The 16,597-nt window shown below is 44.4% G+C and overlaps 1 protein-coding gene across 1 annotated transcript in view; it reads left to right on the top strand.

Moving 5' to 3' along the window:
• ELP2 (elongator acetyltransferase complex subunit 2) overlaps nucleotides 1-16,597 on the top strand; it is a 115,157-nt gene that overhangs the window by 21,583 nt on the left and 76,977 nt on the right. The window contains exon 6 of the mRNA XM_074945103.1: nucleotides 14,642-14,706. Within this exon, the coding sequence (XP_074801204.1) occupies nucleotides 14,642-14,706 (65 nt within the window). The remainder of the gene's footprint in view (nucleotides 1-14,641; nucleotides 14,707-16,597) is intronic.

Raw genomic sequence — 16,597 nt, 5'->3', positions numbered from 1 at the left:
GAAGCCTGATAAGACACCTGATGCTTTCTTAGAGCCATTGGTTCCTATTGGATCAATGATTACAGTGGTGGCTTAGGTTCCTGGTAAACACTTGGAACGCTGTCATTTAGTTACCCTCATGCAACACCAGATAAGTTATCTTTGGTGATTTAGGGTAAAGGAAAGAAGTATAATGTGGTGGGTCTGGTTCCTCTTCCTTCTTCCCCTCCTCCAGAAAAGAAAAAGAAAAATGTAAGTCTAAACCATTTTCTTACGTACGCAGTCCTCTCTGGAGATATGAGAACCTCCCCGTAGAACCCACTACTCGTTCGCTTTGGAAATGTGTCACACAGTTTTGAGCTTTTTGCTTAACCAGGTTGTTCTTGTTGCCTTGGAAACTGCCTTAGATTGACATTGATCTGGAATCAGGCTACTACTGGCCTGATACCTCTCCTTGTCATTGCCCTCCCAGAAAATGGACCAGGGAACCTCTCATAACTGGCCATTCTCCTATAGTTTTTCACAAAGAAAGTGATCTTTCATATACTCCCAAATTTTCTCCCCAAAATGATAATGGAATTCCATCTTAACCAGTCCATAAACTTGCCAGTATTTTTTCTGAGGCCACGCTGTCGCTCAAGTGACGTGAACTACACACATTGGATGCTAAGAGAGCATTAGCCTTTTGTTTGTATAGGACTAAGTAACACAGGAAATCATCTGGACTGTTTGTCCCTTATGGGGAAAAGAGGAAAGGTTAGGTACTCACATTCCCACACCTAAGTGGTTTAGACTGTGTATTGAAAAGTTTTATAACACACACCTCTGTTCCTCTTCCAGAAGGGCTTACTTGACTAGGGCCAAAGTTGCTTCTATGGTTTATCTTTGATGTAATCCAATATTAGAAATTTGTAGAGTTGCTACTTGGAGCTCAACTCATACTTTCACAAAACATTATTCCTTAGATCTGGCATTTAGATTGGAGTATACAATTTGGTAATCTGTATTGCAATCAATTTAACTGCATCTCCTCATCCCACCTTCCAAAAAGAAGAGTGCTACTTGTCAGTATTCAAGAATTGGAATTTGCAAAGGCTACTTGAAGAAATAAAGGTTACTCAGCCATACAGGGTTTTCATTGAGATGATTCTGCACTTTCACACTCCTCGCCCACCTTTCCTTTTATCCTCAGAGTCCTAATTTCAGCTTCAGACTTGAGGAATTAAGGCAGCTGGCAAAACCTCACCCCCACCCCCCGCCCATAATCCCGCCCTTAGTATGGGGACACATACTAAGGGGAGCACAAAAGTGCTCCAGTGGGCACTGCTGCTAGTATGTTCAGCTGATCCAAGCTGTACACCTGGCATAACCTGAGAGAGAATAGACCGAGTTCATCTTGAAGAACTCAAATTACAGTGAATCACCTATATATGTATTTTTTTTTTTAAAGGAAATTTCAGGCCCTCAAGATTGTGGAGGAGAGCATGAAAACTTGAGTATTGTACCCTAAAGACTTTAAAACAACAACAACAACAACAACAACCCAGAAACCACATAAAAAACCCTCAGTTTTATTTTTTAAAAATTCTTGTTTATTAAGCCAATCTCATAGTTTTTTAGGGCCTGACTCATGATTTTTGAAAACTTGAGGTTAGAGATATGAATGTTCTTCAACTGGCGGCCTCTATGTGTATTCCAGTCAAGGTGTGCACGTGATCCATGCACCTGGGATTGGAAGATTTTTTCCTAGCCGTGTGCGTGGATCCATGTCTGTGCCCTTCTTGTGCCCTGAACTGAGGGCAAATGGGGCAGATGCCCACTTCCCCAGTTCCTTTCTGCTGCCTGTAGTCCCTGGAGCTCAACTCATACTTTCACAAAACATTATTCCTTAGATCTGGCATTTAGATTGGTATGCAGAATTTGGTAATCTGTATTTCAGTCAATTTAACTGCATCTCCTCATCCCACCTTCCGAAAAGAAGAGCGCTTCCTCAGCGTTCACAGCTTTAGCTGGAATTCCTGTTTAAAAAGTTCGATATTAATAGTTTTCAGTTTAGATAGTGTAGTTCCAGTAGTACAGGGGCCTGGAGAAGAACCTGACCTACCCCAGCGTCCCCTGTACAGGGTTGCCTAGCGTACCCAAGACCTCAAACTTTGAGATCTGCATAGCCTGCCTTCCTGGTCGTCGACTTCCACGACACACATCTCTATCTGCCTACTAAGTATAATATCTGATGGTTCTTTTCTTGGCAAACTTGTCAAGCCTGTGACTTCAGACTTAGAAGATTCCTGATGGACTTCATCTGAGTAGGGAAGGAAATAGACTTCTAGGATGGAGGTTGGCACAACTGATTGAGAGAGTTTTAAACTAGGAATTTGGGGGAGATGGTTGGGAGATGTCCAGGTAGTCTCCAAGCTGGATTTTAACATTGAGAGGGAAGAAAACAAAGTAAGAAAGGATACAGCCGTGGGTAGGAGAATGGACGTAAGGAGGAAGGGCAGTGTGGATACCAGTCTAATAGGTCATACTGGTGGTAGAATGTCCGTGCCTAATCGGGTAAAGAATGTGAGCGAAGCCAAGTAGCAAAAATTAAGATGTTTGTACGCCAATGTGAGAAGCCTAGGGAACAAAATGGAGGAACTAGAGCTACTGATGCAGGAAGTGAAACCAGATATTATAGGGATAACAGAAACATGGTGGAATAGTAGTCATGACTGGAGTATGGGTATTGAAGAGTATGTGCTGTTTAGGAAAGACAGAAATAAAGGTAAAGGTGGTGGAGTAGCATTGTATATCAATGATGAGGTAGAGTGTAAAGAAATAGGAAATGATGGAATGGATAAGACAGAGTCCGTCTGGGCAAAAATCACATTGGGGAAGAAAACTATCCCCTGTGATAGTGCTTGGGGTGTGCTATAGACCGCCGGGATCTAATTTGGATATGGAAAGAGCCCTCTTTAATGTTTTTAATGAAGTAAATACTAATGGAAACTGCGTGATCATTGGAGACTTTAACTTTCCAGATATAGACTGGAGGACGAGTGCTAGTAATAATAATAGGGCTCAGATTTTCCTAGATGTGATAGCTGATGAATTCCTTCATCAAGTAGTTGCTGAACCAACAAGAGGGGATACCATTTTAGATTTGGTTTTGGTGAGTAGCGAGGACCTCATAGAAGAAATGGTTGTAGGGGACAACCTTGGTTCAAGTGATCATGAACTAATTCAGTTCAAGCTGAATGGAAGGATAAACAAAAATAAATCTGCGACTAGGGTTTTTGATTTCAAAAGGGCTGACTTTCAAAAATTAAGGAAATTAGTTAGGGAAGTGGATTGGACTGAAGAATTTGTGGATCTAAAAGCAGAGCAGGCCTGGGATTACTTCAGGTCAAAGCGGCAGAAGCTATTGGAAGCCTGCATCCCAAGAAATGGGAAAAAATTCATAGACAGGAGTTGTATACCAAGCTGGATGAGCAAGCATTTCAGAGAGGTGATTAAGAAAAAGCAGAAAGCATACAGGGAGTGGAAGATGGGAGGGATCAGCAAGGAAGGCTACCTTATTGAGGTCAGAACATGTAGGGATAAAGTGAGAAAGGCTAAAAGTCAAGTAGAGTTGGACCTTGCAAGGGGAATTAAAACCAATAGTAAGAGGTTCTATAGCCTTATAAATAAAACGAAAACAAAGAAAGAAGAAATGGGACCACTAAACAGTGAGGATGGAGTGGAGGTTAAGGATAATCTAGGCATGGCCCAATATCTAAACAAATACTTTGCCTCAGTCTTTAATGAGGCTAATGAGGATCTTAGGGATAATGGTAGCAGGGCAAATGGGAATGAGGATATGGAGGTAGATATTACCAGTTCCGAAGTAGAAACGAAACTCGAACAGCTTAATGGGGACTGAATCAGGGGCCCCAGATAATCTTCATCCAAGAATATTAAAGGAATTGGCACATGAAATTGCAAGCCCATTAGCAAGAATTTTTAATGAATCTGTAAACTCAGGGGTTGTACCGTATGACTAGAGAATTGCTAACACAGTTCCTATTTTTAAGAAAGGGAAAAAAAGTGATCCGGGTAACTGCAGGCCTGTTAGTTTGACATCTGTAGTATGCAAGGTCTTGGAAAAAATTTTGAAGGAGAAAGTAGTTAAGGACATTGAGGTCAATGGTAAATGGGACAGAATACAACATGGTTTTACAAAAGGTAGATCGTGCCAAACCAACCTGATCTCCTTCTTTGAGAAAGTAACAGATTTTTTTAGACAAAGGAAACTCAGTGGATCTAATTTACCTAGATTTTACTAAGGTGTTTGATACCGTGCCACATGGGGAATTATTAGTTAAACTGGAAAAGATGGGGATCAATATGAAAATTGAAAGGTGGATAAGGAATTGGTTAAAGGGGAGACTACAGCGGGTCATACTGAAAGGTGAACTGTCAGGCTGGAGGGAGGTTACCAGTGGAGTTCGGTTTTGGGACCAATCTTATTTAATCTTTTTATATCTGACCGTGGCACGAAAAGTGGGAGTGTGCTAATAAAGTTTGCGGATGACATGAAGCTGGGAGGTATTGCCAATTCAGAGAAGGACCGGGATATCATACAGGAAGATCTGGATGACCTTGTAAACTGGAGTAATAGTAATAGGATGAAATTTAATAGTGAGAAGTGTAAGGTCATGCATTTAGAGATTAATAACAAGAATTTTAGTTATAAACTGGGGACGCATCAATTGGAAGTAACAGAGGAGGAGAAGGACCTTGGAGTACTGGTTGACCACAGGATGACTATGGGCCACCAATGTGATATCGCTGTGAAAAAAGCTAATGCGGTCTTGGGATGCATCAGGCGAGGTATTTCCAGTAGAGATAAGGAGGTGTTAGTAGCATTATACAAGGCACTAGTGAGACCTCATCTGGAATTCTGTGTGCAGTTCTCGTCTCTCATGTTTAAGAAGGATGAATTCAGACTGGAACAGGTACAGAGAAGGGCTACTAGGATGATCCGAGGAATGGAAAACCTGTCTTCTGAAAGGAGACTCAAGGAGCTTGGCTTGTTTAGCCTAACCAAAAGAAAGCTGAGGGGAGATATGATTGCTCTCTATAAATATATCAGAGGGATAAATACCAGGGAGGGAGAGGAATTATTTAAGCTCAGCACCAATGTGGACACAAGAACAAATGGTTATAAACTGGCTATCAGGAAGTTTAGACTTGAAATTGGGTGAAAGTTTCTAACCATCAGAGGAGTGAAGTTCTGGAGCAGCCTTCCAAGAGAAGCAGTGGGGTCAAAAGACCTATCTGGCTTCAAGGTTAACATCGATAAGTTTATGAAGGAGATGGTATGATGGGATAACATGATTTTGGCAATTAATTGATCTTTAACTATTCTTGGTAAATAGGCCCAATGGCCTGTGATGGGATGTTAGATGGGGTGGGATCTGAGTTACTACAGAGAATTCTTTCCTGGGTATCTGGCTGGTGAATCTTGACCACGTGCTCAGGGTTCAGCTGATTGCCATATTTGGGGTCGGGAAGGAATTTTCCTCCAGGGCAGTTTGGAAGAGGCTCTGGGGCTTTTTCACCTTCCTCTGTAGCATGGGGCACGGGTCACTTTCTGGAGAATTCTCTGCACCTTGAAGTCTTTAAACCATGATTTGAGAACTTCAATAGCTCAGACATAGGTGAAAGGTTTATCGCAGGAGTGGGTGGGTGAGATTCTTTGGCCGGCATTGTGCAGATGATCATAATGGTCCCTTCTGACCTTAATGTCTATGAGTCTATGAGACTGCAGTCCAATCCTCACCCATCAGACCTCCCTGTGCATTGCACAGATGCACCCGGTCTCAGGCTCAGGGACTGCTCAGCAGACTCTTCCAAACACAGCAGACATTAGGTGGCAGGAGCAAACGTTCACAAAAAATGTGAAAAATCTCCCTCCAAGTCTTCAAGTACAGGACTTCCTCTTTGACACCCTCAAAGTTGGCTGAGACTCCACTCCCTGGTCCACGTGGGTCAGGAGCTCACAAGAGGCATAGTTCTGGTTTCTTGACACTGAGAACCACAAACGTCACAAAGCCATCCACAGCCAAATGGATGGCACCATTCTTGATACTGGTGAGGGAAAGAAGACAGTGGACAGCCATTTGTTCTTTGCGCATCCTGCTACAGCATGGTTTCTCAAGGCACTTGTCAGAACCTTTTTTCTGGTACTGAAACCTACCCTGATATGGAATCTCAATCTAGTCCTGTCAGCATTAATGAAAGCTCCATTTGAACCTTTATTCTCATGTTCCTTTGTTCATCTGTCTATGAAGGTTGCCTTTCTGGTTGCAAGAACCTCAGCCAGAAAGGCAGCTAAGCTGGAGGCCTTTTATGGCACGCCTGTCCTACAAGGTTTTTCATAAGGACAGGGTTTCCTTGAGAGGTTACATCCTAAATTAATCTCTCGAATGATGTTGGAATTCCATGTGAAGCAGGTCATCCGTTGACCTGTCTTTTTTTTTTTTTATCTGAAGTGCCATGCCACCAGAGAGGATGGGAAGCTACACACTTCTTGGATGTCCATCAAGCCGTGGCATTTACCTGCAGAGGACAAAACCCTTCTGGAAATCCCCTAAACTATTTGTCTCCTTTGTTTCCCTTCAGCAATATCCTGTCAGAGGCTTTCCTAATGGATTTTGCTCTGCATCCCGCTTTAGTAGGAGTTGATAGCAGCCCCCCTCTTGCAAGGTATAAGGGCCCACTTGACCAGAATCCAGACTGCTAGCTTTGCTTTGAGATGTCCCTCTCCTAGAAATCTATAAAGCAGCAATCTGGGGCTCTGTGTACACGTTTACTAGGCATTATGCCCTGATACAAGCTTCTGTAGCAAATATATCTTTCAGTGGAATAGTCCTACAATCTGTGGCACAGCATAGTTCCTTGTACCCTCCTTCTCGATGAATATTGCTTCTGAATCACCTTGAGTGGAATACTTATGGAGTGTGAAATATGGTTGTCTTGTGGAGTAACTGGAATTCTTTGAGCTGTGTGGTTCCTATCTGTATTCCACTACCTGCCCTGCTTCCCTTCTGTTGCAGGTCCTTCCAAAGGCTGTGATAGAGCAGGCCATGAATGCTCACATAATTGGTGTTGGGGTGCTGGAGGGGGTGAGGGCTCTGGTTGGGGGTGTGGGCCCTCGGGTGGGGCTAGGGATGAGGAGTTTGGGGTGTGGGAGGGTGATCTTGGCTGGGACCAAGGGGTTTGGAGGGTGGGAGGGGGATCAGGGCTGGGGCTGGGGCATGGGTGTGGGAAGGGGTGCAGGTTCCGGCTGGGGGTGCGGGCTCTGGCGTGGGGCTGGGGATGAGAGGTTTGGGGTGTAGGAGTGTGCTCCGGGCTGGGATTGAGGGGTTTGGCGAGCAAGAGGGGGATCAGGACTGGAGCAGGGGTTTGGAGCATGGGGAGAGGCTCAGGGGTACAGGCTCTGAGCAGCGCTGACCTCAAGTGGCTCCCGGAAGCAGTGGTATGTTCCTTCTCCGGCTCCTACCTGGAGGCGCGACCAGGCAGCTCTGCACGCTGCCCCATCGGCAGGCACCACCCCTGTAGCTCCCACTGGAGCGCTTAGGAGCCACGGGGCCGTGCTGTGGCTTCCGGGAGCCGCGTGGTGCGGCCCCCGACCCAGTGCTCCGGCTGGAGCACTAGAGCAGGGCTGAGCCGAGCCGCGTGGTGCGGCCCCCGACGCAACGCCCCGGCCGGAGAGCCGGAGCGGGGCAAGCCCCAGATTCCACTTCCCAGCCATAACTTTTGGACCGGCTTAAAATGGCTCGTAGGCCGGATCCAGCCTGCAGGCTGTAGTTTGCCCGCCCCGGCATAGTCCAAGGGACACCGGTAGCAGAAATCTTCCTGTCTAAGGTTCAAGGAGCACATGTGCACCTTGAGTGGAATACACATAGGAACCATGCATCTTGAAGAGCTCCAGTTACTAGACAAGGTAAATGACCATATTACAGTAATGGGGACCATATAAAGTATCTGAGCACCTCCCAGTATTTAATAGAAGTAGTGAATGTGTTGTTAGTGTGAATGCAGGTGTTTCTGAAATACTAGGAAAATAATCCAGAGAGAGAGGCTCTCCCAAAATTGCCCTGAATGTTCAGTGGGGAAGAGATTCTTTGATAAGATAATTAAAATGTTAGCCATTTTGCATTGTGAGAAGAAGCTGCCAGCCGATATTCTTTCCTCAGGTGAATAAGGTATAAACTACCTTCTGTCCATGCATGTAAGGGACTGCATCAGGGCATGGTTAGGCATACGCTGTATAACTGTTGCATGAAGACAGCAATCCAACAGTGCCTAGTATAGCACAGAACATGTATGAATAAGTCCCTACCAAATTCATGGTTCACTTTGGTTAATTTCATGGCCACAGGGTCTTAAAATTGGTCAATTTAATGATTTCAGATGTTTACATCTTAAATTTCACGGTGTTGTAACCATGGGAGTCGTGATCCAAAAGGGTATTGTGGGGCAGGGGTAGTCCTAAAGCTGTTGTACGGGGGTTGCAGGACTGTCATGCTCACTTCTGCAGCGTTTCCTGCAGCTGGAGGGGGCTCCCGGAGGTAGAATCATAGACTATCAGGGTTGGAAGGGACCTCAGGAGGTCATCTAGTCCAACCCCCTGCTCAAAGCAGGACCAATCTCCAATTTTTACCCCAGATCCCTAAATAGCCCCCTCAAGGATTGAACTCACAACCCTGGGTTTAGCAGGCCAATGCTCAAACCACTGAGCTATCCCTTCCTCCCCCCGCCCCCAAGGTACGTCCAATCTCCCCAGTGTTGCTGGGAGTGCCCCAACTGGGAGGCTCCTAGCTGCTAGTCAGGGCCAGTGGTGGATTAACACATGGGCTCATGGCACCTGTGCCCAGGGGCCCCGGACAGTTTGAAAAATGGGTGCCCTAGCCCTGGCAGGAGCCACAGGGTGGAAGCCCCGAGCACCAGCAGGAGCCAGAGGAGGGGGGAAGGGGGGCGGAAGCCCCGAACTTGGGCGGCCCAGAGTCCAGGCAGGAGCCCTTGGGGACTGCAGCCCTGAGCCTGTGCACACCGAGCCCTAGCTGGAGTCCTGGGGTAGGGAGGTGTGGGTGGCCTCCCCAAGCCCGGGCAGGAGCTGCGGGGGGGTTGGCATCCCCGAGTCCTGGCTGAAGCCTGGGTGCTCCTAGCCCTGGCAGGAGCCATGGGGGATGTGGGGGGAGAGAAGGGAGCAGCAGTCCTAGAACTTGGGTGTCCCGAGCTCGGGCAGGAGCTGTGGGGGGGCGGGGAGGTGGCAGCCCTGACCCTGGGCAGGAGCCACTGAGGGTGGAAGCCCTGAGTCCTGGCTGGCGACTGGGTAGGGGTGGGGAGGTGTGGGTGGCAGGAACTACGGGGTGTGGGAGCAGCATTCCCGGAACTTGGGTGTCCTGAGCCCGGGCAAGCGCCGCGGGGGGCAGCCCTGAGCTGGGCAGGAGCTGTGGGCGGTGGCAGCCCCCAGCCCAGGTCCCTGAACCCAAGCAGGAGCTGCAGGGGGTGGAAGCCCTGAGTCCCAGCTGGCGCCTGGGCACGACCCGTGGAGGGAGGGAGAGCAGCAGCCTGGGCAGGAGCCATGGGGGAGAGGGAGCGGAAGCCCCAGAGCTTGGAGGCCCTGAGCCCAGGCAGGAGGGGGGGGGGCCACAGTCTGGGGCCCAGTTCTGGAGCTTCTGCAGCACATAAATGAGGGTGTACCACCTTCTTCTGCGCTGTCTGTGGAGGTGGGTCTGACCTCTCCCCATAACAGCCATGCAGGGGAAGGACAAGTCCTGTCCCTCCCCAGCTTGGCTGATTTTGGGGAGATCAGATTTCACGGAGCAGGGCTTATTTCATGATCTATGACACATTTTTTTACAGCTGTGAAATTGGTAGGGTCCTATGTATGACGCATTTAATGAGACAAGTATAGGCATATTCATAGCTGTCTAGTTATGTGTTATTTAACTCTGACAGTTTTTTTTTTACTGTAATGCCTTCAGAGCAGACAAGTCAATTTGTTTGGTTTATGAAGTTTTCAAATCTTCTAGAACTATATACAAAAATACATCGTGTAGTTTGAAAATGCTGTCATACCCTGAAGGCAGTGCAATAAGAAATGCAATATTTCCATTTTCATTCTGAATAATATTAACTCAATAGACACTCTTTCCTTAGATGTGTGAGTAGATGGTTGTTGACATTAAGTTTACAAGGCTGGAAAATTACAATAAATTCGTGACCTGTAGTCTGAATTACTGTCAGAAATAATAAAGGGGCTGTGCTGCATATTAGTCAGGATAATGCTGTCTTAAAATTCATGCTGTGAAGCAATAGGTTAGTTCTTTGTTTATTATGGTGACGTACATATTAGAAATTCTCTTTATAGTACCCTAGAGGAATATATCAGTATAGCACTGTGTTTATAAATGAGAAGTAATGATTCACACTTCAAGATTTAAAATAAAACTTGCAAACCTATAATAGTAGTTTAAAAATGAAACTCAGAATTTACTGTGCTCAGTCTTAATATCAGCCCTTTCTAAAGGTGATATTCCATGTAAGGCTTAACCTTGAAATGTAAATAACTGGATATTAAACATTTGGCTTTATTATAAAGGTACGCTTTTGTTTCCATAGTTAAGGCTGAGTTTGTTTGTATTTAAAGCAGGGAAACATCGTTTTTATGTGGAAATGATATAGCATATCTTCCACAGCTTAAAGAACTTCCTCAAAAGGTAAAGAATGAATTTTCATATAAATCTGTTAATTGAGGTATAAGCATTTTAAAATATCCCAAAAATTCTAAAAAGGGGACAAGTCTATTGTTTTTAAAACCAATGGATAAAGAAATGCTTTGGGTTTTTTTTGTTTTTGTTTTTTTGTGGGTATAGGCGCGTGAAAACTGACTTGCCTCTAGACCAGTGGTTCTCCAAGCCGGTCTGCTGCTTGTTCAGGGAAAGCCCCTGGCGGGCCGGACCGGTTTGTTTACCTGCCGTGTCCGCAGGTTTGGCCGATCGCGGCTCCCACTGGCCGCGGTTCACCACTCCAGGCCAATGGGGGCTGCGGGAAGGGCGGCCAGCGCTTCCCTTGACCTGCACCGCTTCCCGCAGCCCCCACTGGCCTGGAGCAGCGAACCGCGGCCAGTGGGAGCTGTGATCGGCCGAACCTGCGGACGCGGCAGGTAAACAAATCGGTCCGGCCCGCCAGGGGCTTTCCCTGAACAAGCGGCAGACCGGCTTTGAGAACCACTGCTCTAGACTGTATCAAAAGCTCAGGCATACGATGATGAAAAATTATTAATTTATTAATTTTTGAATACTAGTTATAAATGGGTAGGTCTGTGCTGCAATGATTGATGTTCAAAATCTATCATTATGATCCAAAGTCATCTTAAAAAAAAATTCTCACTATGTTGGTGGTTGAGGAAACCTTGAAAACTTGAATAGAGTATAAACTGGTGCAGTTAGTTGTGTTGTCTGCTTGAATCTGAAACAATACCACAGAGGCTTGGATTGCCCCTTTTTATGTGAAGGTTAACTCAGAAACCTACAGGTAACTTAAATGTCATCCTTAAGGCTCACTGCTGATCTTTTTGCCAGAACCAGTCAGTTAATGTGACAGACTGAGATGACTAAGAATTTAAAACTTTAGAGGACAAGATGTCTTTGATAAATCTATGGAGCCATTATGGTGCCTCCATGACAAAGCTGTGCTGACATCTGCATCTTGCCCAAATTTTATAGTACTTACTCTTTGCATGCAGAATGACATTTCTGAAAAATTACAAGTAATCAGCTAGCTAACTTGAGTTAGAGGCATTTAAAAATTACTCTTGAATTCTTTTGTTGAGTATAATTTCTTTGAACTTTCCAGCAAAGAAATCATCTGGCATGTGACAGTTAAAACTGATTTATATAGATTTTGGAATTTTGAATGTTTCTTGATGTTAATTTTTTATGAACTTTTTCATAACCATAACTAATTTTGCATCAGTTGCTTTGTTGGAGAATTGATACTGGAACATTCTCTGCCGGGTAAGTCATCTATGAGAAGACAACAGAAAACTCTTAATTAAAAAAAACTGTTACAGAAGAGCAAATTATATGATTCAGTGCTTCACTGGTTGACCTATGAGCAAAGAGTTGCTCTGAGCTGGTCTCCTGGACCTTGAGAATTTGTGGGAGAGTTGTTATCCTGTGGATCCCTAAGACTGCAGAACAACTCCCCTCAAGTGCTTACAGATCTTGGCAAGTCCTTTTGCCATGCAGCCTAATCACCCCTTACTAATATAAGAACTGCCATAATGGATCAAGCTGTTGGTTCACCAATCCTAGTAACTTGGGTTCTGACAAATAAATTAGAAGTGGCTCTTCATGATCTTGAATCTCAAGCTGAAAAAATGAACAAACTTTAAAAAGCTTATATTTAACCTATTGTCATGATGAAAACTGACCACTTATTCCAATGCCCATTTTCTGTTTTGTAGCCAGATTGTCATCCATTGTAGTAATTAGTTTCTTAATTCATAACTGTGTATTTTCCATTAAAACAAAATCTCTTGACTCTTTGCCAAGGAATTTCTGAAAGTCCCAATTTTTTCCCACCTTTTTTATCCACTATTCTGCTGTGTTCAAAGAATCCTAATGCATTAGAGAGGCATCTAGTGGTTTGTCCTTATATTATCATCTGTGTTATAATTCTGTTTTTAATTATTTCAGTCAGTTTACTGGGTGTGGTACAAAATTTAGTAACATGTTACTTGCACAGTGCTGGGAGCCAGAGCCCAGGGCTGCATGGCTGGAGCCAGGAATAAGCGCCCACCACTGTGTGACTGGAGCCAGCACTTGTTGCTGCGCAGCCAAGGCCAGGGGTTGGCACCCAGGGCCAGCTCCCACCACCGTGTGGCTGGAGCCTGGGAACAGAGCTGTGGGTTGGTGCTTGCTGCCATGCAGCTGGGGCAGAGGATCTGTGCCAGGGGCTGGGGCCGCATGACCGGAGCTTGGGACTGGAGCAGGGGGCCAGCACCTGCTACCACACAGCTGGAACCAGGGGCCAGAGGCTGAAGCCCTGCAGCTGGAGGCCAAGGCCTCGTGACCATAGTGGGGGGAGGAGGTCAGTACCCACTGCCCTGCAGTTGGCCAGGAGCAACAAGGAGGGAGTGGGAGCGACAAGGAGGGAGTGAGGGGGGGCTTATTTCCCCCCATCACCTCCCAGGAGGCTGTAGTGGCTGCACGAAAACCTCCTGGTGGCCACATACTCAAATGTGGCCACTGTGGCTGCAATATTGGCCTAGACAGGCCAGCATCTGTGCTTTGCGTTCTCCTCAGAGGCTATAAACAGCATAATTACCCACAGTTATAAGTTACCACACAGCTCATTTCTAAATAAGCACATTTGGTGAAAGCATTACAGAGGAAATGTATTAAAAACAGTAAGAACTTACACACATGCTGAAATGACCAGTTGGTCACCCTACCTCCGACCTTGGGGTCTGGTGCTGGTGTTAGTCCTTCCAGGTCTTTCCTAAGGATTGAGGCCCCCTTTTGACAGAAGGGCCTGTCTGTTTTCTGGATCAGAAAGTAGTTTCTGAGTCAGCTCATGCAATTTCTTTGCTTGTCTTTTGGTCTCTGGAGAATCCAGTTCGAAGCAATATGCCACTCTTCAGGTGGTTGTACCTCTCTGGAGGTGTTACAACTTGAGTGCATTTGCCGAATCACCCCTTACTGCTCTTAGTTCTTGGATGACTCTGGTCCCCTCCCTTATGGAATTACATACAATCTCTAAAAAAAGAAAAGGAGTACTTGTGGCACCTTAGAGACTAACACATTTATTTGAGCATAAGCTTTCATGAGCTACAGCTCACTTCATCGGCTGTAGCTCATGAAAGCTTATGCTCAAATAAATTTGTTAGTCTCTAAGGTGCCACAAGTACTCCTTTTCTTTTTGCGGATACAGGCTAACACGGCTGCTATTCTGAAACCAATACAATCTCTAGTCTATAATGATATGTAAACTTAATATGTTAAGCATGACTGGGTTCAAAAAAGAATTAGATAAGTTCATGGAGGATAGGTCCGACAATGGCTGTTAGCCAAGATTGTCAGGGACGCAGATCCATGCTTGGCACGTTTGTAAACTTCTGACTGCTAGAAGCTGGAACTGGATGACAGGGTGGATCTCTCCATAAAAGTGTCCTGTTCACTCCTTCTGAAGCATCTGGTACTGGGCACTGTCAGAAGATAGCATACTGGACTAAATGGACCATTGGTCTGACCCAGTATGGCCATTACTTATTGTGTGTAAGATCTCCCAAAGATATTGCAGGAAATTGCCATATCTGTCACAACTGGACTTAATAGAGGTACATTGGAGACCTAAATTAGAGATACTTGAGCCTCCCAATATTTGTAGCAGATACTATATATGTACAATAACTTCAATTTTAGATGCTTTTAAATCTTTTACTACTTTGAAGTTCTTACTCATCTTGCATAAAGATCACAAAGTGACATAATATCCATTATATTATTCAGTTATATTTATGGTTTCATCTTGTGCCCATTTTTTCTTTTACTAAAGATCACAGAATGCTAAAGTTACAAGATTTAATAACAAACACTTAATTTTTTTTCTCTTTTTGCAGTACCAATATTAGCTTGTGGTGGCGATGACTGCAGAATTAATTTGTATATTCAACAGAATGGGCAGGTAATTATTGCTTCATATCCTGTCTTGAAGTAAAATACTCATTCTTTTCTGCTTCATTTCTTTTGATGTGCACTGCTATTCTTTTTGGCTTCTTCTATAACTGCTATCTCTCCCTAGATAGCCATCACATAATAACAGCTTTATTTAAATTCTGTTTCAGATACTTAGTTTTCCTGCATAGCTAATAACGGATGACACCAAGAAGGCTGAGGTGTTTAATGCCTATTTTGGTTCTGTCTTAACTAAAACAGTTAGTTGTGATCAGATGCTTAGCACACTTAATACTAACAGCAAGTGGCAAGTAACACAGTCCAGAATAGGGGGGAAAAGTGTAAGGCTTGATGAAATTCACCCTAGGGTACTTAACGAACTAGTTGGAACAATTCTCAGAACTGTTAACAATTATCTTCAATAATGGGTGAGGTCCCAGAGGATGGGAGAAGGACAAACATAGCACCTATCTTTAAAAAGGGGAACAGAGATAACCTGGAAATGTATAGGTGTGAGCCTAATTTAGATGCTTGGAAAGACAGTGGAACAAATTATTAGACAGTTTGTAAGCACCTAGAGGATAACAGGGTGATAAGGAATAGACAACATGGATTTTTCGGGAACAAATCATGCCATACCAACCTAATTTCCTTCTTTGACAGGTTACTGCCCTAGTGGAAAGGAGGGAAATGGTAGATGTGCTATTTTGATTTTAGTGAAGCTTTTAACACAGTCCAATATGACATTCTCATAAACAAACTAGGGAAATGTGGTCTAGGGGAACTTACTGTAAGGTGGGGGCACAACTGGTTGGAAAACCATGCTAAATAAAAAGTTTTATTAATGGTTCTCTGTGAAAGTGGGAGGACTTAGTGGGGTCCTGCAGGGGTCTGTCCTTGGTCTGATGCTAGTCAATATTTTCATTAATGACTTGAAAAATGGAGTGGAGGGTATACTTACAAAATTTGCAGATGGCACCAAGCTGGGAGAGGTTGCATGCATTTTTGGAGAACAGGATTAGAATTCAGAAGGACTTTGGTAAATTTCAGAATGGTCTGAAATCAACAAGATGAAATTCAATAAAGACAATTGCGAAGTACTACACTTAAAAATCCAACATACAACTAAAAATGTAGAATAACTGGCTAGTTGGGTAGTACTGCTGAAAAGCATCTGAGGATTATAGTGGATGAGAAACTGAACATGAGCCAAAAGTGTGGTGCAGTTGCAAAAAAAGCTGCTGTCATTCTGGGCTTTATTAGTCAAGAATCCTCAAACCTTCTTGTCAACTGTCTAAATGGGCCATCTTGATTATCACTACAAAAGTTTTTTTCTCCTGCTGATAATAGCTCATCTTAATTAATTAGCCTCTTACAGTTTGTATGGCAACTTCCACCTTCTCTGTATGTATATATATATCATCTTACTATATGTTCCATTCTATGCATCCGATGAAGGGGGCTGTAGCCCACAAAGGCTTATGCTCTAATAAATTTGTTAGTCTGTAAAGTGCCACAAGTACTTCTGTTCTGTTAACAGGAATGTCATATGTAAGACACAGAAGGTAATTGTTTCACTTTACTTAGCAGTGGTGAGGTCTCAGTTGGAGTATTGTGGCCAGTTCTGGGTGCCATGCTTTAAGGAAGGATGTGGACAAAGTCAAGAGAGTCCAGAGGTGACCATCAAAAATGATAAAAGACTTAGAAAGCCTGACTTACGAGTAAAGGTTAACAAAAAATGGGCATGTTTAATCTTGAGAAGAGACTGAGGGAGGACCTGATAACACTCTTCAAATATGTTGAGGGCTGTTATAAAGAGCATGGAGATCAGTTGTCCTACCTTCAGTGGACTTGGAGAAGAAGTGTAATGGGCTTAATATAGAGAGCAAAGGAGTTTTAGA

This window comes from Natator depressus, chromosome 2, assembly GCF_965152275.1.
Source record: "Natator depressus isolate rNatDep1 chromosome 2, rNatDep2.hap1, whole genome shotgun sequence".
NCBI lineage: Eukaryota > Metazoa > Chordata > Testudines > Cheloniidae > Natator > Natator depressus.
The sequence above is the reverse complement of the archived record's forward strand: the minus strand, read 5'-3'. Positions and strand labels throughout refer to the sequence as shown.